This window comes from Neofelis nebulosa, chromosome 8 (assembly GCF_028018385.1).
Source record: "Neofelis nebulosa isolate mNeoNeb1 chromosome 8, mNeoNeb1.pri, whole genome shotgun sequence".
Taxonomy (NCBI): Eukaryota; Metazoa; Chordata; class Mammalia; order Carnivora; family Felidae; genus Neofelis; species Neofelis nebulosa.
Genome location: NC_080789.1, coordinates 62,978,129 through 63,000,109, shown reverse-complemented (window position 1 = coordinate 63,000,109; position 21,981 = coordinate 62,978,129). Strand labels below are relative to the sequence as shown.

The 21,981-nt window shown below is 51.3% G+C and overlaps 1 protein-coding gene across 2 annotated transcripts; it reads right to left on the bottom strand.

The window, feature by feature from the left end:
* Positions 1-164: 164 nt before the first annotated feature.
* Positions 165-14,649, bottom strand: SPRYD3 (SPRY domain containing 3). 2 transcript variants are annotated; one of them, XM_058742662.1, is made up of 12 exons: positions 14,525-14,635; positions 13,152-13,287; positions 12,884-13,030; positions 11,833-11,908; positions 11,189-11,313; positions 10,734-10,869; positions 9,710-9,895; positions 3,410-3,559; positions 2,908-2,965; positions 2,102-2,221; positions 1,845-2,017; positions 165-1,508 (listed from the first exon to the last, which is right to left on the bottom strand). In XM_058742662.1, coding segments are annotated over exons 2-12 (1,308 nt in total). In that variant the 5' UTR covers positions 13,154-13,287; positions 14,525-14,635; the 3' UTR covers positions 165-1,373. The 2 variants fall into 2 exon arrangements, with proteins under 2 accessions (XP_058598645.1, XP_058598644.1); XM_058742661.1 differs by lacking the exon at positions 13,152-13,287 and having other exon boundaries at positions 14,525-14,649.
* Positions 14,650-21,981: the final 7,332 nt, after the last annotated feature.

The window sequence follows — 21,981 nt, the reverse complement described above, 5'->3', positions numbered from 1 at the left end:
TCCTCGGGGCACTTGGGGGCTTCTTGGGGGCATCCCAGGTCCACGAAATGTACACAATCCCCACCCTTGGCCTCACATGGGTCCAAGTCCCCCTCAGCAGTCCCCAACTCTAGCCCTGGCCCCGGCCCTACGGACTGGAAAGGATTCCCTTGTCCAGGCCAACCTGATAAATACAGAAACTCCATCTTTATTGGCTGTATAAACATCTCTGGGCTGTACATACATTTCATACATCGTAGTGGAGGGCCAAAGGGGGGACACCAGCAACACAGCAGCTCACCCCCTTTCCCCAAGGCCCACCCACTCTGTGCAAACCAAGGCTAACAGCTCCCGCTCCCTCTTCCTCCCAGGAGAAGTCACTGTATGGGAAGGGGGTCAGGGGTCGTGGCGGCGGGAGACAGGAGGGCTTGGTAGGGGAGGACGTATGTAAGTGCTAGAATCAAACACTGAAGCAAAACAGGCAACTGGCACGGGCAGCAAGCTGGGACACGGGTGCAGCAGGGAAGGGGAGTGAGGGGCCGAGCCGCCTTCTGCGCCTACGACCACGGCTCCGGGTCTTGCCTTCACCGTGCATCCCAGGGAACTAGGGACAAGGGTACCACAGGTGTCCCAAGGATGGCAAGGAGGGGATGGGAGCAGAGGCCCCAGGCCCCCTCACTTGGCAGCCCCTCTCTCACTCCATTCAACACGTAATAGGCACCCGACTGTGTGTACAGTTGCGGGGAGCCAGAGACTCAGATTCTCTGCGGGACTACGGTGCCTAAGCAGGCAATGAAGGAGAAAGCGGGCTCTCAAGGGAAAGAACAGAGACCCTAGAGTAGTCTTCCTGGGACAGCAGTCAGTGGAAGGAGAGAGAGGCCCAACAGAGCCCCCCGAGCCCAGCCAGGGGGATAACAGCAGCAACTGGTTCACAATGAGGACAGGGAACAAAAAGGAGATGCAACGGGAAATACTGTGATAAATAGAGGAGGGGGATGTCTCTACTCCACCCCCTGCAAAGCCTCATGCCCAAATAGCAGCTGAGACAGGGTGCTCACTCCTCTCCACTCCTATGGCCGGTGGGGAAAGAAAAGGTGCGGGAGTCCACCAGCCAAAGCAAGCGGGACCCACCAATATACCAATTCCATTCTTAGGGCCTGTTCCTGTCCAACGAGGGACTCGGGTCCAGGACTGACTGATGATCGAGGTAGCACCAGGTCAGAAACATGGGCACACAGGAGCTCGGCAGGGGCCTGATCTGGGGGGAGCCGGAGGGACTATGAACTCCCTGGGGGCCTGCTGGGTAAGCAAATCCTTGGGGAAGGCAGAAACTGGGCACCCGGTTCTGCAAAGGGCGAGGAAAAGGAGATGGGGCAGGTCTAGGGAAGAAGCCCCTAGCCACTCAAGGGATGCAGATCCACTTTGACTTTCTCCCCACAGCTCAGCATTCCAATGGTGGGGAAGAAGCCGCCAGAAGGTACAACAGCATCCTTCTTCCCGATGATCTTGCCGTTCCGAGTGAAGAAAACCTGGGGGTGGAGGCATGTAGAGGAGTGGAGCAGGTGGGCTCTAGCCTCTTCTGATGATGCTACTAGAGCCACACAGGCCTGAACCCCAAGCACTGCCAACTCCCAGAAGCCCTCGGGGGGAGAGACTTAGGGTGATGTGGGAAGTGACCACAAGGGGGCGTCTGGAAACCAGCTCCCCACCAGAGTCTGGGCAACGTCCAGCACCTCAGAACAGAACACGCCCAGGGCCAGGCCTTCCCCTCTTCCCTGCGTTGGCTGGGGGTCCTATTCCCCAATGATGCCAGCCCCTGCCCAGGCCCAAGAACCCTAGTCCAACGCCACCCTGTCCCCACTCACCACCACCTTCTTGCCCTCATGCTCCTGCTCAATCTCTTCCCCATCTTCTTCTTCTTCCTCTTCCTCTTCTTCCTCTTCCCCCTCCTGGTGCAGGTACATGACATTCCGGACATTCCGGACGGCTCGGGCAGTTGGGGACAGGATCACTGTGTCACAACTGTCATCACTGTCACCTAGAAGGCCAGGAAACTGAGCTCCCGTGGTACTGCCCCCACCATCTGCCTGACCAGCCTGGTCAGCCACCCCCACCTACTCACCCTCACTGTCCAGAATGTAGTCCCGGGGGAACATGATTCCACAGCCCATAATGTCCCCTTTGTAACAGCGTGGCCCGAAGGGGTCCCCCACACCACTGCCGTGGAAGATCTTCCCATCATCTATGGGGGGGGGGGGGGGGGAGAGGGGGAGGAGGGGAGGGAGAAGACACACACTTGAAGGAAGGGCTGATCCTCTACCCTCCACCGGGCGAGAGAGAGGTCCCTGCTTGAAGTCGAATGCTTGCTCCTCTCCCTCTCTGGCACTGAGGAAGGGAAGGGGTCAAGGTGAAACAAAGATGGAAAGACAGGAGTAGAAAGAGGGCACCATATTAAAAAAGAGAGACACAATATTCGCTCAAGATGCTAAGGGGCAGCAGACTCCCTCAGATGCTGGCAGGAGAAGGGAGAGGGGACAGGGGCTGAGGAGGGGATGGGGATGGCACTGGGAGCTCATGACAACTCCTTTCTAAAGAAAGCCCTAAAGGAAATGAAGCAGACCAAAAAAAGAAACTGCAGAATCTGCAAGAAGGGCGCAGAGGGAGCCAACTCAGAGGCCTGGAATGTCCAGTTTGGGCCCAGATCTCCCGCCCCTGTTTCGGCTCCCCTCGCTTTTCAGGCCGGGAGGAAAAACACAGACGAAGAGAAAGCACTAGCAGCTTGGGAAGGGGAGATGAGACAGCAGCAGGGGAAAGTCTCACCAGCCAGACGCTGGAGGGGAGGCCTTTCGCTGGGGGTCAGGAAAATGGATGTCCCTGTGCCTCTACAGCCCCCACGGCCTGAGCTGCCCCGGGGCAGCCCCTACCCACCTGCATGGTAAGCCACAGAGCCTCTGCTCCAGCCAGGGTGCCTGTTCTTGGGATAATCCTGCACCAAGAAGGAAAGAGAAAACCTATGGTCCCATGCACAGAAAGAGAACAGGAGAGAGGGCATCTGCACGTTCAACCTTCTGAAACAGGCTACAACCCCAGAGGGCTGCTCACTCCCCTGCAGCCTCCCACCTCCTTCAGGCACTTGAGGTTGCAGGGGACGCAGGGAAGGTGACAAAGGTGTTTGGCTTTCGCAGCCAGGGCTGCAGGCTGCCCCCACCCCACCTGCAGGCCCATTTGAGTGCTGCAGTCAGGACCCTCTATCTGGTTGTGGGTCATGGGGGGTGCGTACCCTCCCACAGCGAACACACACAACCATGCTCGGGTAAAGACCCTTCTCCCTCCACAGCCTGCCCCCCTGCTCCCCGATTTCCCCAAGAGCTTCTGGGCCCCATTCCAACAGCCCCAGAGCTGAGCAGCTCTCCAGGGCACGAGTCCCCACCTTCCGGGCCAGCCCCAAGGCGATGTAGCATTTCTCTCCAGGGTCCACGATCTCCACCTCAAAGTAGTGGCTCCGGGTGCTCAGCGGGTGCCGGGCCTGGGCCAGCCCCACGTCAACGATACTCTTGCCCTTGCCCAAGTACTCCAGCAGCTGTGGGGGAAGAGCCAGGGGCAGCAGGTGGTGCAGAGGGTAGACTGACACCTGCCCTAGAAACCTGGTCCAGAGGCACTCAGGACCAGTTTCCTGAGCGTGACAAACCCTTGGCTGGAAGGGAAAGGATCCTAGAAGAAACTGGGCCCCAACGTTCTGGGCAGGCATGGGAGAATGGGGCGGAGGGGGGGAAGCAAAGGAGGCAGCACAGGCAGGAGGGCTGAGCCCCGCACCCATCTGCCTACTGAGCCAAAGCCCCTCTCCTTGCTTTGGGGGAGAGGTGGGCAGCAGCACAGCACCCCAGCTGGCTGAGCACCCAGGACCACACTAGGGGTCTCCAGGCTGTCACCTCCCTGCCCTGAACGACCCTGCTAGAAGAGGTCTACCCAGGGGCCCTGGACAGGAGAAAAAGAGATGTGAGGACGTGAAGCCTGCGCTGAGAGGAGACATGAGGGGGCCTAATGGGGACAGGGAGGATGCAGAGGTTAGGTGCCAACTCCAGATGTCTGAGGGAGGGGAGACAGCTCAGAAACCACTTCTGCCTAGGATGGGACGGACGTGATTTCTCAAGGGCTGTTTGACTTGACTGTGGACAGAGCTGGGTCAGGGAGGTGCCGCAGGGAATCAGGGAACCCAGAATGACCAGCTCCACTCTTTATTTAATGTGAAGGAGGGGAGCAGGCAGGCCAGAGACACAAAGGCAGGCTTTCCTGTTCACAGCCCCTCTCGGCCCTTTCACAGCAGGGGTGTGGAGGTGGAGGGAGAGGGGAGGCGACTGACGGACTTTTGGGGCTCTTCAATTCCACAATGGTCCTGCTTGGACATGATGGGGCGGCCACCCCCAAGCTGGGAGGATTTATTTATCAGTTGTCATGGTAATGGTGGGGTTATGACTCAACCCCATCCCCTCTTTCCTCACCCTCAGCATCACCTGGGAGTCCTTAATCCCTTTTTAATTAGCCAAACTGCCCCTCAAGACTTTAGTCTACCCTCCCACCCCTCCAGCCCAGAAGAAAACACTGCCTGGGGACCTCCTCCACTCATCCCTGGCAAGCCTTGGGATGCTGGCCTCTCACCCCCAAAGAACTCCTGCCTGAACAGGAAAGGAATTATGCTGGCCTCCACCAGTGCAAAAGCCTAGGTGTCTGTGGCAGAGGCAGGGCCTGCACCCTCACCACCCCTTCAGACAGAACACTTGAGGGACGGGGTCCCCTTCTCAGCCCTCGATCCCCAAAGCCCTGCCACCTCAAGTCCGTCCTCCCCTCCTCTCCAAAAGAGAACTGAGGTGGGGAGAGGCAACCAGAGGAAAAGCCAGAGCTGCATGGGAAGCCTCCTACATCCACACCCAGGCTTTTTTTCAAATTTCTCCAGCCATGACCTTCTGTGTTTCAGGTTATGCTGACCCTATTTTATTTACACCCCTAGCCCAGGTCTTCTCGGTTAGCTCACACTGCTTTCTTTCACCACAAGGGGGTCCCCCCACAGGCCATGTTCTGATTTACCGGGTACTAATTAAAGGCCCACACTGCTGGACTTCCCCTCAAGGTCCTGTATCCTCTGCTGGGCCTGGGTTCCTCCTCGGCATCTCCCCACAAGCCGGGAGGGGTAGAGCCTGGTGTGCATTAACTGGCTTAACGCTCCACCCAGTGCAAGGAGCCCCCCAGCCCACCCTCTCCGGCCAGCATTGCAGAACTGGGTGGGGGATCCCACAGCTGCCCTCGACCCACTCCATCCAACTGGCCTCGGCGTAGGAAACACAGTGTTCTCCACTTCCAGAGCCAAGAGGCAGCGGCTCCAGATCCTGATCCTTGGGAAAAACCCGCCCAACCATTCCCTCTGCCTCAGCCCTGAGGACTGCGGCCACTGCAGTCTTGTCTGTGGACAGGGTGGGGACGCTTCCTCCAGCTAAAAGGTCAGGAGGACGAAACCCACTAATGTGGGACTCTGAAACCCACTCCCCACCTGGCACAGCATTTCAGACAGACTGCTGACAGCTGGAAGACTAGGTCCCAGCAAATGCCGCCCTCTGCAAGAGAAGAACCACCCTCCCCTTAGGGTGTAAACTGCCCCAATTCATCTGATCCTCTCTCAGCATTTACAGGGGCAGGTGGGGAGTGTGGCCTCCCTGACAGATCCTAGCTTGAGTTCACTCCTCCCCTCCTGAGACTAGGGCTTTAGCAACCTAGTGGAGATGGGAGGTTTAGCCCCTAGGGTCTGAGTTGCTAGAATCTCAATGCTGGTCCCTCATCTGTGCCTCAAATGCCTTTCAGTTTGGAAAGAGAATCACACAGACCTGGGTTCAAATCCTAACTCCTCTTAGTCACTAGAAACTAACTTCGAGAAAGCGACTTTTGCTCCTTTAAGCCACAGTTTCTTCCTCAGTAAAAGGAATTTTCCTAAAATGGGCGAGAGAAGACTAAATGAAGTGTGTCAAGTGCTCAGCATGGAGCCTGCCCCCAGGTGATCAACACATGTTCCGCCTTTCCCTAAATCAGGAAACGGGGGTGTGTGTGTGTGTGTGTGTGTGTGTGTGTGTGTGTGTGTGTACCAGAACATACCCACGTATCAATGTTCCGTGAACATGAACCGTCACCCCAAAGCTACAACAGACTATAACTTCGCATCACAGACAGAAATGACCCTTCATCTCAGCCCTTACCTCCAACTCCAGCAGCCCCATAGGCCCCAGAACTGGTCACCGTTCCCCTAGGACAGATGAGCACGCCCCAGATTACTCTGTCCCCGTTGACCAGCTGCCCTCCTCTTAGTACTTCTCAAATAATGCCCAAGCAGCAAGAATATTCCCCCACATCTTTGGTGGGGTAAGGGCATCCTTTCCTCAGTGCTTTCAAGCCCCCCGACTCCTGAGCCTCCCTCCCCATACCACCAAAGCCCTGAGAGGCCAAACAGGTGGACTCGAAGCCACAGAATGGAAGCTGCGGGCCAGAGTGCAGAGAGCCTCCTGCACTCCAACCCCCCACCTCCCAGTAGCGCCTCCTCAGCCACTTCTCTCTGGCTGGTATCCGCCCTCCTCCTCTTGCCAGCAGAGACCCTAATCCCTCTTGACAGGAGCAAGGGAGGGCTCAGTGCCCTGAGGGCCTAGAAGCAGCTGAAACAGGCACCAAGAACGTGCTCCACACTCCCCACCGGCCAGCTCAGGCCCCAACATGGTCTCCTCCTGGGTTGGGTTGGGTTGGGTCCGGGAGGACCCCTGGAGGGTGAGGCCTTATTCACCCCTCTCTGTGTACCAAAGCCATTGCTCCATCACTAAGGAGTTGTCAGAGGAGCTATGAGCAGGAAACAAAGACAGAATCAGTCTAATCCCCCAGCTTTACCTACTGCCCCCCACCCTCCACACATTACCTCACTTTGCAAAGCCTGGGGGCAGGGATGAGGTGAGGGGTAACACCCCCATCCCTGAGCAAACACAGCAGCGGTTCCTCAACACCCTCAGAGCTCTGCAAAGGAGGGACTCTTCAGGAGGGGAAACTGAGGCCACAGGATGCAGGGGGAAGGATTCCACTCAAGAAAGAGCCAGGTCTGTCTATATACAGGTGCTCAGATCAAACAGACACAACTAAATATCAACTGTTGAAGCTAGGTAGCAGGTAAATGGGTGCACACTGAACCATTTTTTCAACTTTTCCATATGTTTGAAATTGTTCATAATTTAATGTTGGAGGGAAAAAAGAGGGTCAGGAATTCGTTCTTCTCTGTAGGAAGAACCAGTGAGAAGGGAAGAGAGAAGATAACAGAGGCTCCAAACTGAGAGAAAGGCCCAGGAGGCAAAGGGTCCCAGGCAGCAAGGTAAGCTCACCCAAAAGGGCCGTGGCTAAGAGAGCTAGTCAGGAGACTGACAGGGGAGCTGGGGACTTAAAGCCCAGGAACCCCGATTCACCTTACAAGAAGGGCCAGGAGGAGAGATGACGGGCTACAGAAGAGGGGTTGGGGAGAAGGGCACAGCATGTGTCTGGCAGTGGACAGAGTGGTGGCAAGGGATCAAAGAATAAATATCTGGACTTAGTTTCACTACTAATTCACTGTTTGACATTTGAACAAGTCTCTTCACTTCTGTCTCGTGCTGTTTTTTCATCAATCGCACAAGAGATCTGGGAGCATGAGAGCTGTCACAAAGACTAGGGGAGGGAGCTCCCAGCACCCTGGGTCTGGGTGCCAAGGATGCTAAACGTCCTGCATGTCAAGGTGAATGGTCTTTGGCTCCACACTGGGAAGCCCTGGACTGGATGGCATCAGAGCCTCTCCCAGACCTTTATGGTTCTAAAAGGCGCTCTACCGGGAACGTCACCCAAGGCGGGAGAAACAGGGCCCATCCAACAGCGGAGGTCTTGAGGCTCCAGGGAAAGGCTCCCCACAGAGGGGACAGGAAAACAGGAAGGGCAAAATGGAGAAACAGCTGAGCTATACATCTTTAGAAGTGGGAGGCACAGGCCTCCAATAGCCCAAATGACCTCTCCCAGGCTCCTCCAGGAGATACAACTCCGATCCCCAGATCACAAACACAATGGATGGTCAGAAGGGACAAGAAGGAGCAGGGCAAGAGACAAGCAGGGATAGGGTCCGAGGGGATGGAAGGAAGAAACAGGGTATGTCACCCTCATTTGAAAGATGGAGTCGCTGGCAAGAGAAGAAGAAAGGCATGTATCTCTCAAGAGGCTCATGCTCCAGTCTGCCCCAGAGGAGCAGGTGCTCAGGGAACAGTGTGCCCACCCTGCCAGCTGTCCCCAGCTGGGGTGAGGGTCTGAGAGAAGAGCCAAACAGCTTATGTCTAAGAAAGAAAAAATTCTCAAATGTGTGACCTGAGGGCATTGGGGGAGGGCGGAGAGGAAGGAAGGCTATTTATAAATGTCTACAGGATTCTACATCAATTAGAAAAGATTGCCTGGGAGGAGCTGGGGCCAGAGTGGGGACAGGTCCAGGCAGGGAAAAGATGCCAGGAAAACAGTCTTGAGGAGAGGTCAGGGATGAGAGCTGGAACATCGCCCTGGCTCAGTCCCAAGTTCAACTCTGTAGATGTTGTCAAAATGATGGCGGAAGGGGGAAAGAAAGAGATGAGGATCAAAGAGTGGGCATCTGAAGCCTCCCGGCTTGCCGCCATTGCGGTCCTCAGACCCCACTGCCAGAGGGGGTGCAGAGTGTCAGGAGCAGCAGGAGGGCACACGTTCTGCCATTTTCCTTGAGTCTGACTCACCTTGAACTCCAGAAATGGGGGGAGCCTTGCTCATAACCCACTCCCACCCCCCACTGCTTCTGTTTTGCTATCAAAGGCTAAGCTGAAAACAGCCTGGGTTGGGGTGAGAAGGCCAGAGGGTGGAGAAAAAGGTTGAGCCGGGAGCAAGAGGGCGGCAGAGGGACAATTCGAAGTGGGAGGCCGGAGCAGCCCACTGGAGGCCAGGGCCAGACCCCTGACTCAGCATCCATTCACTCCCAGCCCAGCATGAGGCATCGAGGGTAGATGTGAAGAATTTCCCTCTCCTAAGGTCCATACACTCCCCAAGAAAGTTTCAAATCCAGGGAGAGACCAAAGCAGGTATGAGGAGACGGTGTATTAAAAAAGCAGACTCTGGAGGGTCAAGGATTGTCAATGAACCTTCATTTGCCTTCACTCGCATTCCTCTATCAAAATGTAGGGGGAAGACAGAAGACATTGACATTGATACTTACTCAAGACAGATCTCAGAACCTTCCCCCACAGGAGCAGGGCTTGTGACCACACATAACCTGCAGCACAGTGAGTGGAGAGCTTGGGCCAGCTGAGCTAAGACTGGGCTTTTGAAAGGAGGATCCAGGCATCCCGCCTCCAAATGAGCCCGGATGTGCAGGGCAGCGGAAGCCACCAGATGCAAAAAGAACCAAAGAAGGCAAAGGAGAACTATTGCTGTTCTCAGAGTAAAGCAACTAACCTGAGCTCTCAGTGACACAAAAGGAAGACAGCCAATCAGCACTAAGGAGAACACAGATCTGGATTCAAGAAGTTGCGTCAAGGCCCCAAGTTCCCGTTTCCCAAAACCCTATAAAAGACACTGTCCTCACTCCCCATTCTAAGCAATTCAGACATGCATATGTGGCCCACAGAGTTCAGCCCAGGCCTCCCAGTCCAACCCCCACCACTCCACCCTCTCCTCCACTTACAGTTCCGCACACTCTGACATCATGCAGCCGACCCCACTCGTCCTCGTAACTGTCCACCATCATGACGCTGTCATCCTCGCGGCCCAGCTCAGCGTTGAGGTGCAGCCTCACCTCTTCACCCAGAGAGTGCATGCCCACTGCTGGGAACAGTCCATCTGGGGACATGGGCATGATGGTGGAGCCCACCTGCAGCAGAGGGAGGGAGGAAGGGAGCTGCCACCTGGCTCACTTTTCCACAGCTCACCTAATTCTCACAAGGGTACTTTGAGATGATGCAACAAATAACTACCACACACGCTGACGGCAAAACAGAGGTACGGAAAAGTTTAAAAAGTTGCTAAGCACACCTGGCCAAGCAAGGTATCCACAAAGCTAGAGGGCAGACATAAATCTCTTGACTTGCTGTCAAATGCTTTCGGCATGTGTGTGTTCTAGAGGCACAGAAGCTAAGGAGGGCCCCCCGCCCCCCACCAAGGCCTGAGAGAGCAATCTTCCCAGGGTGGGAGATGGAGCAGGACAGGAGACGAAAGACAGCTGAGGGTCTCTCTTCCATCGCTCTTACCCATCTCTTCACCGCTACTAGCCTGTCTCCAAAGGGGGAAGGAAAGGAGAAGCGAAACAAGAAATATAAACACAGAACGGACATATCCCTCAAAAGCATTCAAGTCAAATCTCCGAAGAGGACCTCCAGCTTATGCAGCCAGGCTGTAACCTCTTCCTCTCCTTTTCTGCTTAAAACTTTCCCCCAAATAACCCAATTCGGTCCCCTACAATCTCTGCCCATCCTCCACTGCACTAACCCACCCCTGTGCACATATCATCTAGCCAATGTCCTGGCTTCCCCTGGGCAGGGAAAGTGTCTTGTCCCGTACACAGACTTCAGGAGAACCTGAGGCTGGCCTGAAGGAGGTGGAACTAAAGCCTATGGGTCCCTGAGCAAGCCCAGCCAGGAGATGATTTCCACTCCCACAGATCCTCGGATGGCTTCAACGCGCTTAAATCCCACCTGGGATTTCCCACTCACCCGCTTCCCATTTTTGGTGAAGAAGATCTGGGCAGTCTGTACATCAAAGGACACGGGCTCAATGCCGCAGCCAATCCGGTCCCCGGAGTTGCACTTTGACCCAAACTGGCGGCCCTTGGCTCGGCCATTGTACAGCCTGCAAACAGAGCAGCACAGACACAGGACCTGAGCCTGGCCTCCCAACTTCTCCATGGCACTGACCCCTGGGGCCTACCTTGCTGCTCCCAGTCACCCTGCGATGGCATCTGTGTCCACGCATGAGCTCCACCCTCCCCTCCAAGTCTGCAAACCTCCAAGGGTAGCTATCAGGCCACCTTCCCATCCTGATCAGAAAAGTCTATGAAAATACCCCAAGACGGGTGAAGGAATGGCAAAAACCACGTCCAGGTAGTCCTTTATATCTAAGGTTCCCGAATCCACAGGAAAGGGACAAGGTTCCACAGGAGGCAACTCACTTGCCATCATCAGCGTGGTAGGCTACAGAGTCAGGCAACCAGCCAGGCTGGTGATCCAAGCTGTAGTACTGAGGGACCAGCCCCACAGCAATGGTGCCCCGCACCCCGCTGTCCACAATCGACACCTACAAGGAAGAGTGCAGGGGGAAGGAAGTTAGCAGGCATCGAGATGAATTTCTGCCAGGGTGGGGAAGGGGAGTCAGACATCAAAGGCTCAAAGAGCCTCAAAGAGACAGAAAACATGGTAATCAAAGAAAAAGAAAGGACACTGAGGGGAGAACTGGGGAGACCAGGGGCCTACTTTGTCATGATTACTCAGAAAATCATTTGCAAGCTATGGAAAATGATAGGAAAATGAGCAGATGCTGGGCTCGGGTTCGGAAGTGGGAAAGGACATGGGTCCGAGTCTGGGGTGTGGGTCATAACTCCTCCCCTAGCTGAGGGGCAGGAGAACAGAAGAGACAGGGTGACAGCACTGGGGCATCTATCTCTCAGCTGAGGCACCATGGTATTCTGTGCCCTTTTCTCAGCCAAGAAGACAGCCCTGATGGCAAATTAAAAGGAAGAGAGCAAGAATCTCCTTGGAGCTTAACAATCTCACCCCCTGCTCTCCCCCCCCCCCCCAACCCCACTGCCTTGATCACCTCAAAATAATTGCTGTCCTTGGTCAGGGGTCGAGAAGCCACGTAGCAGCCAACTTCACCGGAGTTTCCATGGTAACTAACAGAAGAATGGGGGGGGGGGGGGTTTCATTAGCAGCCTAGCCCAGGAGTGGGGGTAGGGCCTCAGCATCCTCACCGCTGCCCCATCCCCCCGTAAGGGCCAACACAGAGGAGAATCTATCAGGCCACACTTCGGGACATCTGCACAGACACCGTAACAAGATACTTGAGGTCACCCACCCCTCCTGCTGCCTCCAGCCAGGGTCCAACCCACATCAGACCAACATGAGCGTGGCTCCTTCATTTCTAGGAGGAAAAGAATGCGGAACCTCCCTTAATTGCCTAGCCGGGGTCTCACAATCCCTCATGCTGCAGCATTGGCCTTTTTCTCTGGCTCTGTCTTCAGTGGAGCTGAAGCACAGCTGGTCTCTGTCCTCTGCACCAAAGCCCTTCGTAGACTGGAAGACGGTTTTTCAGTCCCCACTCCTCAACTTTTTTGCCTTCAGGCTAAACAGCACTACTTCCTTCCCCCCCACTTCAGGGACAACTTTGTGACAGAATTAGGCTCAGAAGGAGTCAGGGAAGGGGTTCAAGCCAGAAGAGAGAGAAAACAAACACAAACACACAAGCCAAAGGGCTGGAAACTGGTAGGCAGGACGCACTGTGGGACTGGCCTCCCAAAACACGAAATCCACTGCCTCTGAAACGGCTACTCTCCACCAAACCCCACCCCCTGAGATGCAGGCAGAAGGAGACCCAGACAAGCCACACACCCACTGGAGTCCCCTCAACGAGGCACTTGGGCGACTCGACACACCAGCAGCTTCCTCTCTCTTACATGACTGCTTCTAATGTGGACCAGGACAGAGTGACCCAGAGACACAGCTCCACACCACTCCACTCAGAAAGGCCTCCAGGGTCAAAGGCCCTCGCAGGGCAGGTGCCAACAGTTGTCTGCCTCTGAAAAGACCCCTTTTCATCTCTAAGACCTGGCAGAGGAAGGAAAATGTGGAAGCACTCCCCCTAAACTCACCTCAAAGTGTCTCCGTCTACAAGAATGTGCTTGAACCTCTCCTGGTATCGGAAAGCCCGGACCTCCCGAATTTCCCGGATCCTCCGGCGCCAATTCAGAAACCGGTAGTGCAGGTTGAGGTCATCCATCTTGTTCATGAGAACAAACCTGCCATGGGGAGAAGGAGACTGAGAAGGAGACTGAGAAGGAGGCAGGGCCCAGAGCACACCAGAACATGGAGAGGGCACTGGACTCAAAGTCAGTCAACAATCCCCAACCTCGTCCTTACATCCAGCATTTCCTGAGCTCCTACTATGTGCACTGTTCTTGGTGTTAGGAGTACCGTTGTTAACAAGATGGGTGGGATTCCTGTTCTCACAGCACTTCTGTTCCAGTGCGGGAGGCGTGACAGGGAAGACACGGACCTGACGACATCGGACAGTAGAGGAAAAAAGTAGAGTGGGGTGACGCAGAATAAAGGCGTAAAGTCTAAAGACTACTTTGGATACAGCGGACAGAGGAAGTCTCTCTAAGGTGACACTTGAGTTAAGAAGAAGCCAGGCGTGGGACAAGCTCAAGAAAGAGTATTTCAGGCAGAGGGGCCAGCCAGGACACAGGTCGTGGGGTGGAAGGCAGGCACGGTAGAGGAATACAAAGGCCAGGGTGGCTGGTGCGTAGGGAATGCGTATGGGAGAGTGTTCAAGAAGAAGATGGGAAGAAGCCAGGAGCCAGAGCAGACCACAGGTTAAGGAGTCTGGATTTTATCCCAAGCGGGACAGGAAACCTCTGGAGGGTTTTAAGCAAGGAAATGATGGGATTTTTAAGGTTTATCAGATGTTAAAGATCATTCAGGCTGTTGGCTGGAGAACTGATCACAGATATGCGAGAGCAGAAGGGGCGAACAAGAAAGAGGCTGTTGGAGCAGCTCCAATGAGAGATGGCATCCACTAGGAGGGTAGCAGTGAAGATGGAGAGGAGTAGGATGACCTGGATATTTAAATCACCAACGGTGCTAATATATGAATGAATGAATGAATGAATGAACGAACGAATGAATTTTTCCTGGAAGCCAAAAGTGACGAAAATGGGAGGTACTTTTCTCTTCCCATCGCCCAAACATTGGGACAGAGGTTCCATCAAGGCCTGACAGTACCCTGCATACAGTAGGTGCTTAAATGAGCCCTAGCTGGGCTGAATTCGACCCCAATGCGCTTGTTACACCCTTCTGCGGTAGCCACAGGCACCACGTGGCCCAGAAGGGTTGCCACCGGCGGGGCTGCCCTCCTCACTCGCCGCCTGGGCTCCACCCCAGATAGATAGTGGCCCCCAGACCTAAGGACGTCCGCTCGCCCAGAACCGCACAGCCTTGGCACCCGCGAGCGGTGGCCGCACCGGGTCCCGCCTCCAGCCCGGACACCGCCTGGCCCTCAGACGAGACCCTGGGGCAGGAGGGCCGGGCTCGTCAGCGCGACTACACCCAGTCTCCCCAGGCCCGGCACGGGGCCGAGGAGGGTCCCGAGGCAGGAAGCCCAGGCACCGGGGCGCAGGCCCCGCCTCTGACCCCGAAGCCTCCGCCCAGGACCCCCGCCTCCCGCCTCAGGCTCCGGGGGGGGGGGGGGACCCGAAGCCTCCGGGACCCCGCCCCCCCCGATCCCCGCCTACCGGGGCCGCCGCGTTCTCCTCATCCATAGGCCTCTCAGCTCCTCACACTAGCTCTTCGGCCGCCGCCACCACACACATCCGGGTCCCCGCCCTTCCTACGCTCTCCGAGGCCCGCCCATCCCCACCCTCTCCGGCCAATCTGCAGCGGCTCAGGAAGACAGGCATCTGCAAGAACCAATGGGAGAACGCAGGCAGGCTCGGGCGCGGCCCGGTGAACTGGCTACCTAGCGCAGGGTAGGGGCTGGTAAACCCGAGGGTGGGAGGGTGGAGGCAGCGACGTGGCGGCGCGGACGCCGCGACGGGCGCCGTGCCGGGCGCCGTGGGCGCGGACTGGGCGGTCAAGGGGCGGCTCCCGCGCCGGGCGGGGCGAGCGGGGAAGGCCCCTGCGCACCTACAGCTGCTGCCAGTCTTGCCTGCGCGCTCGTTCTGTGGCACAGACGACGCTGAAAGCAAGCTTCGTAGGAATGTCCTCTTAAGCCACCCAGCAGCCTTATGAAATGACCTGATGAAATGAATATTATCTCCTTTTTGCAGATGCAGATCTTGAGGCTGGCCTCCATAGCTCGTGCGCCTGTTACCATGTGCTTTATATTTATATTCTCCAGAGCTATGCTATTACCATGTGCTCTTTATTCCCCCCCCCCCCCCCCCCCCCCAGCTCCACGTCTTGTCACCTTCCGCTCATTCTGGGAAGGACAGTTCAGGACAGTTCATTCCAGGAAAAGAGAACTTCGGATGCAAAACCACGATGGCATGAAACCTCTGGCTGTTACGGAAGGGAAGCTTTGGGTGTGACGTAAGGAAAGTTAGGCCCGAGTCATTATATGAAGGAAAGGATACTCATATTTATTGAGCACCTACTAAAGGGTGTTTATTACCACTCTCGGGAGGGCTGCCCAGGTCGCCTCCCATCACCAGATGTCCCTTCCAGATCAGAGGGTTTTCCCTCCTCTGCGTTCTCATACCATTTCATTTGCGCCTCATCTAAGCACTTTTTACAATCTTTCATTACCTAAAAGTCACTTCTGTATATAGGTCTGTCTCTGCTAGATATACAGTGGCCACTTGGCATGATGGAAATAGGTGATGGAAGAAAATGTAGATGGGAAATTAGGAAATCTGGATTAGAGCCCCAGTTCTATGCCTGAGGTCAAGGTCTTGGTGTTCTTACCCATAAACAAAAATTTTGAAGCATGTGGTCTCTTAGCGCCATTCCAGCCCCTGGATTCCATGAATCTGGAATTACCCTCCCCAACTCATCTCCAGCTCCTGTTTCCTTTATTGCTTTCTTCAACCTCCCCTTCCTAAACTATAAAAAATACCCCAAGCCTCAACTCAGCTGTTCCCAAAGGCAACCAGAAAGCAACAGCCCAGGGGGCTCTCAGAGTCACAACACAGGGTCTCCTGGCTCCTTCCAGAAACTAGTTAGCTAGTTAGGGCCTCAAATGGTGAAAGGGCAGAAGAAGGTGTTTCCAAAGTGTTACTAATGGTTGGTGATTCCACTCGAGAATTCCTCATCTTTGGGTTCCAGGTGTGGGGCTGGCCCTTTTGGTGAATCATCAATCTGTTAACATTCTCAGGATTTGATTGACAATTTGTGTTTGATATCTAACTGTATTTGATTAAACAACTTTATTGAGATATAATTGACATAGGATAAGCCCTACATATTTAAGGTGCACAATTTAATAGATTATGTATACACCCATGAAAATTTCACCACAGTCAAAGCAATGAACATACATAATATCACTTCCAAAAGTTTCTTTGGCGATGGCTGGGTGGCTCAGTCAGTTGAGCATTGGACTTCGGCTCAGGTCATGATCTCACGGGTCATGAGTTCAAGCTCCCCATTGGGCCGATTGCTGTCAGCGAGTAGCCCATGTCCAGTCCCCTGTCTCCCTCTCTCTCTGCCCCTCCCCCGCGCATGCTCGCTTGCTCGCTTGCACTCTCTCTCTCAAAAATAAGTAAAACATTTTTTAAAAAGTTTCTTTGTGCTCTTTTTGTAATCCCTCCCTCCCACCCTCTCATCCCCAGGAAACTAATCTGCTTTTTGTCACTAGTTTAGTTTGCATATTCTAAAACTTTACTTAAGTGAAATCACAGATTTTCATACACACACACACACACACACACACACACACACACACACACGTTCTTGTGGGGAAGGGATGTCTGGCTTCTTTTATTCAGAATAAATATTTTGAGATCCGTCTGTGTTGCTGCTGCATGTGTCACTAGTTCATTCTGTTTTATTGCTGAGTAGTATGCTACTGTGTGGATATACCACAATTTGTTAATGATTCATCTGTTGATGGATGGACATTTAGTTGTTTCTGATTTTTGGCTTTTACAAATAAAGCTGCTATAAATGTTCACGCACCAATCTTTGTATGGACATACATTTCATTTTCTCTTAGGTAAGCCCCTCGCAGTGACTGGCTGGGTCACATAGTGGACGTATGCTTAACTTTTTGAGAAATTGCCAAACTGTTTTCCAAAATAGTTGTATCAGGGCGCCTGGGTAGCTCAGTCGGTTAAGTATCCAACTCTTGATTTCGGCTCAGGTCATAATCTCATGGTTCATGAAGCCATGAAGGTTCATCAAGGGATTCATCAAGCCCCAAGTCCGGCTCTGTGCTGACAGTGCCGAACCTGCTTGGGATTCTCTCTCTCCCTCTCTGTCTCTCAATAAATAAATAAACATTAAAAAAAAATAGTTGTGTCAGTTAAAAAAAATTTTTTTAATGTTTATTTATTTTTGAGAGAGACACACAGAGCGTGATCAGAGTAGGAGCAGAGAAAGAGAGGGAGACACAGAATCTGAAGCGGGCTCCTGGCTCTGAGCTGTCAGCACAGAACCACAAGCTGTGAGATCATGACCTGAGCGGAAGTCGAACGCTTAACCTTAACCGACTGAGCCACCCAGGCGCCCCAGTTGTATCCTTTTAAATTCCTGTCAGCAGTGGATGAATGTTCCAGTTGTTCCACATCCTCTCCAATACTGGCATTGTCATTCTTTTTAATTGTAGCTATTCTAATAGATATGTAGTGGTATTTCATTGTGATTTTAATTTGCATTTCCATAATGACTAACGATATCGAATATCTCATGCTTATTTGCTATCCGTCTATCTTCTTTGGTGACTCTTATTATTATCTCCTTTTTGCAGATGAAGATCCTGAGGCTGGCCTCCATAGCTAATCCTAATAGGTCCACAATAAAGATAGTGACCATGTCTGTTCAAGTCATTTGCCCAGTCTTAAAACTTGAGTTGCTTTACTTAATATTGCATTTTGAAAGTTCTTTATATATTCTGAATTCAAATCCTTTATCAGATATGTGATTTACAAATATTTTCTTCCAGTCTGTGTCTTGTCTTCTCAGGTTTGAACTGTGCGAGTTCACTTGTACGTGGGCTTTTTTTCCCGATAAATACAGCATATCTGCATGTGTAACTTTTGACTCCCCCAAAACTTAACTGCTAATAGCCCATTGTTGACCAGAAGACTTACGAATGACGTAAACAGTCAGTTAACACATACTTCGTATGTTATGTATATTATATACTGTATTCTTACAACAAAGTAAGCTAGAGAAAAGAAAATATTCCTAAGAAAATAACAAAGAAGAGAAAATACAGTGCTATATCGTGTTGATCGGGAAAAAAATCCACCTATAAGTGGACCAGGTCAAACCCATGTTGTTCAAGGGCCAGCTGTATTTGAGTGTGATGTATGAGATTTAATTGCTATCTCCCTAAACTTACTCTGGTTGTTTAATACTAAATTCTAGGCCCTCAAGCCAAAATTTTAGGGAGGAAAAAAAGAAATAGTTACTATGACCAATGTTTTGTTACAGCCTAGGATACTTTCTTCAACAGCTCTGCCAGAGACAGGTAATAAAGAGGGCACAGCTGGCCTGCCCAGAAGGGTAGGAACCCAGACCTCAAACAACTCCAGGTTGCCTTTGGAAAGAGGCCAGATTTAGGCTGAGGGTGTTCTCATAGCTCAAGAAGAAGTAAAAGAGGAGGTCTAGTCTTTTCATGACTTGCCAGGGATCTTATACCTATGATTTTATTAATTCTTTTCTAATTTCTTTCTTTTCCAGTTTGTCCTGCTTATCATAATAATACATTTCTTGTGTTTCTTCCTACCCTACCCTGAACACAAGTCTGCCCTTCCTTTTATTTGCCTTAAAACAACTTCTCTCTAGCTCTAGAAATTACATGTGGTTTGAGTATTTAGACAGTTTAGCAAACAAGTCTGTATTTAACTTATCCAAAGTCTTAATGTTTTTCTACATCATGAAAGTTTTTATGTTGAAGTGTAAAAAGCATTGAACTTGGAATCCAGTGGATCCCACCGTCCAGCTGTGTGGCCTTCAGCCAGGTATTTGGTGTCTCTAAATATGCCTTCTTATTTGCAAAGTGGAGATGGTAATAGAACATTGTGAAATTATGCAAAATATAAATAAGCATTCAGTGAACTTGAGTTGAATCTCAACATCTTTGCCTCCTCTTCAGACTGGACAGCCCTCATCTGGTTAGCTCTCACGGGCAGGTAAACTCACCCTGCTGAAATATTGCATCTCTCTGGATCTTTTCCCATCCAATGAGGCCTTCCAAAGCAGAGTTCAGATGTGAACACAACGATTTTGAAGCAGGGTAGGATCATTCATTCATTAAGTACTGAGTATATTATGTGGGCCAGGAACTGAGTTAGACACTTCATTCCATTCATTATAGGAAAACAAAAACAAAAACACTGGATGCCTACCTTGTACATCACATGAATTTCCTCTAACATAACAATTCTACAAAGTGGATATTGCAACAAGCATTTTATGGATGGGGGAATAGAGGATATGGCCCCTAATCTAAGGGCATTTATAAGCCAGTTATAAGAAGAAAAGATCTGGTATATGAAAGTGTGCTAGAAATACAAGACAAACTATCAGAAATGTTAACAGAAGACACATGATGGACAGCCACATGATTGGTAAAGACAGGTGTTGCTCCCTCTGCCTAGAAGCCTTCCCCATACTCCTTCCCTAATAAGTTTCTACTCCAACAATCAGCCAAAGCATCATCTCCCCTGTGAAGCCTTCTCTGATTTTCCCAGGCAAGCTTAAGTTTTTCTCCCTCTGTGTCACTTAGTCTTTGATCCCTCCTATCCTTACATAGTGTCATTGTTGATTTCCTTGTCTATTTTCCCCAGAGACTGTGAGTTTCTTGGGATCAGGGTGAAAAGACTTATTCAATTTCACCCAGAACTTGATCATAAAAACTAGAGAATACAAGGCTAGAGAAGAAGGGCAAGGTTAGGAGTGTAATTACGAATAAAAGCTCCAAAGTATGAATTCAAAGAGCATATTTGGTCAGGGTGGGTGGTTCTTGAAAGGTAATAATAGGGGTTATAGAACAAGAGGATTGAAAAACCAAGGATTTGGACTTGATCCTGGAGTTAATAGGGAGTCATTGAAGGTTTCTGAGCAGAGGAATTATATGCTCTATTTTCATTTCAGAAAGAATAGTCTGGGTACAGAGTAGATAATGTCTGAAAACTGGACAGTCCATAGGAAACTGTTGTCATGGTCCAGGTGAAAGACAATGAGACCCCAAATAATCAAGGTGGCCACAGAAATGGAAACACTTTAAGACCAGATGGGGGAAAGCAACAGGAATAGGTAATTTCAGGAGAAAAGAGAAAAGCATGGAAGATGATTGGGAAATTGGGAGAGTGCTGAGACCACGCCCAAAATAGGAAAGTTGAGGAATGGTTCGTGGGAGGAGAAAATAAGTGTGATTTTAGACGTGTTGGGTTTGAAATAGGGACAGGTGGAAAATTCCATTAGGATCCTAGGTAATCCTTCCGATGCCTAATGTTCTGATAGCCATGTTGGCCATGGCTCAGAATTAAAGGCTCAGAATTTAACCACAGACGCTCTGTGGAATGGCCCTTTTCCCAGTCCAAGTGATCATGTTTAAAGAGGTCTTTTGGAGATGGATTTGCCCAGCAGATGGTTCTGAACAAAACCCTCCAGCAACACCGTCAAAGATGACTAGGAGGTTGACAACACTGAAGCAGCTCGCAGAGGACTCAAGTGAAATCTGAGTTCAAACCCCTGCTCTGTCACTTCTCTATTTGAAGACTTACTGTTCCCCTATAGGAAGAACAATGCAAATAATAACATCACCCATCTTAATAATTTACAGTGAGAATTATATGTAAAGTGCTTGGTGCAGTTCTCAGCATATAGAAAGTATTAGATAATGTAAGCTATTATTTTTATTGACCATTATCATCATTATTATTATTATCATTGTCAGTAATTCACGTGGCCATCCTCTATAGACTGTGATCTCCTCGGAAGCAGGGGGCCATCTTACTTATTTCTCTATCTTCAGCTCAGGGCATGGGACATACAAAATTTTTGTTTGTTTAGAAACTGAGGTGAAACCATTACTGTGATATATATTTTTTAATATGCTCTTTATTTGGCAATAATTTTAGATTTATAGCAAAGTTGCAAAGATAGTGTGGAGAGTTGCCCAATATCTCTTACCCAGTTCCTCCCACTGATAATATTTTACATGGCCATGGTATATTTGCCAAAACTAAGAAGACAACATTGGTATGTTGCTATTAACTACACTCCAGACTTTATTTGTATTTTTTAAAGAATTTTTTAAAGTTTACTAATTTTTGAGAAAGAGAGAGAGACAGAGCATGAGCAGAGAGAGAGGGAGATACAGAACTCAAAGCAGGCTCCAGGCTCCGTGCTGTCAGCACAGAGCCCAATGCGGGGTTTGAACTCATAAACCGAACCATGAGATCATGACCTGAGCCAAAGTCAGATGCTTAACCAGCTGAGCCACCCAGGCATCCCTTAAGATTGTATTTTTATGTAATCTCTACATCCAATGTGGAGCTGGAACTTACAACCCTGAGATCAAGAGTCACATGATCTTCCAACTGAGACAGCCAGGTGCCCCTCCCCCCCTTTAATTAATATATATATTAATTAAATATTTTAATGTTTATTTATTTTTGAGAGTAGGGGGACAGTGGATCCAAACCAGGCTCCATGCTGTCAGCACAGAGCCTGATGCGGGGCTCAAACTCACAAACGGTGAGATCATGACCTGAGCCGAAGTCAGATGCTCAACCAACTGAGCCACCCAGGTGTGCCCCTCCCCCCTTTAAAAGATTATTTGGATTTGATCAAAATCTGGGATTCAATCCACAGTACCACACTGCCTTCATTGTCATCTCTCCCCAGTCTCCCCTGGTTGGAGGCAGTTTCTCAGTCCTTCTTTGGTTTTCATAACCTTGACAGTCTTGAGGAAAATGGGCCAGGTATCCTGTAAAATGTCCCCCAACCTGGATTTGTCTGATGTTTTTCTTGCAGTTGGATTGGGTTATGGATATGTGGAAAGAAATTCATAGAGGTG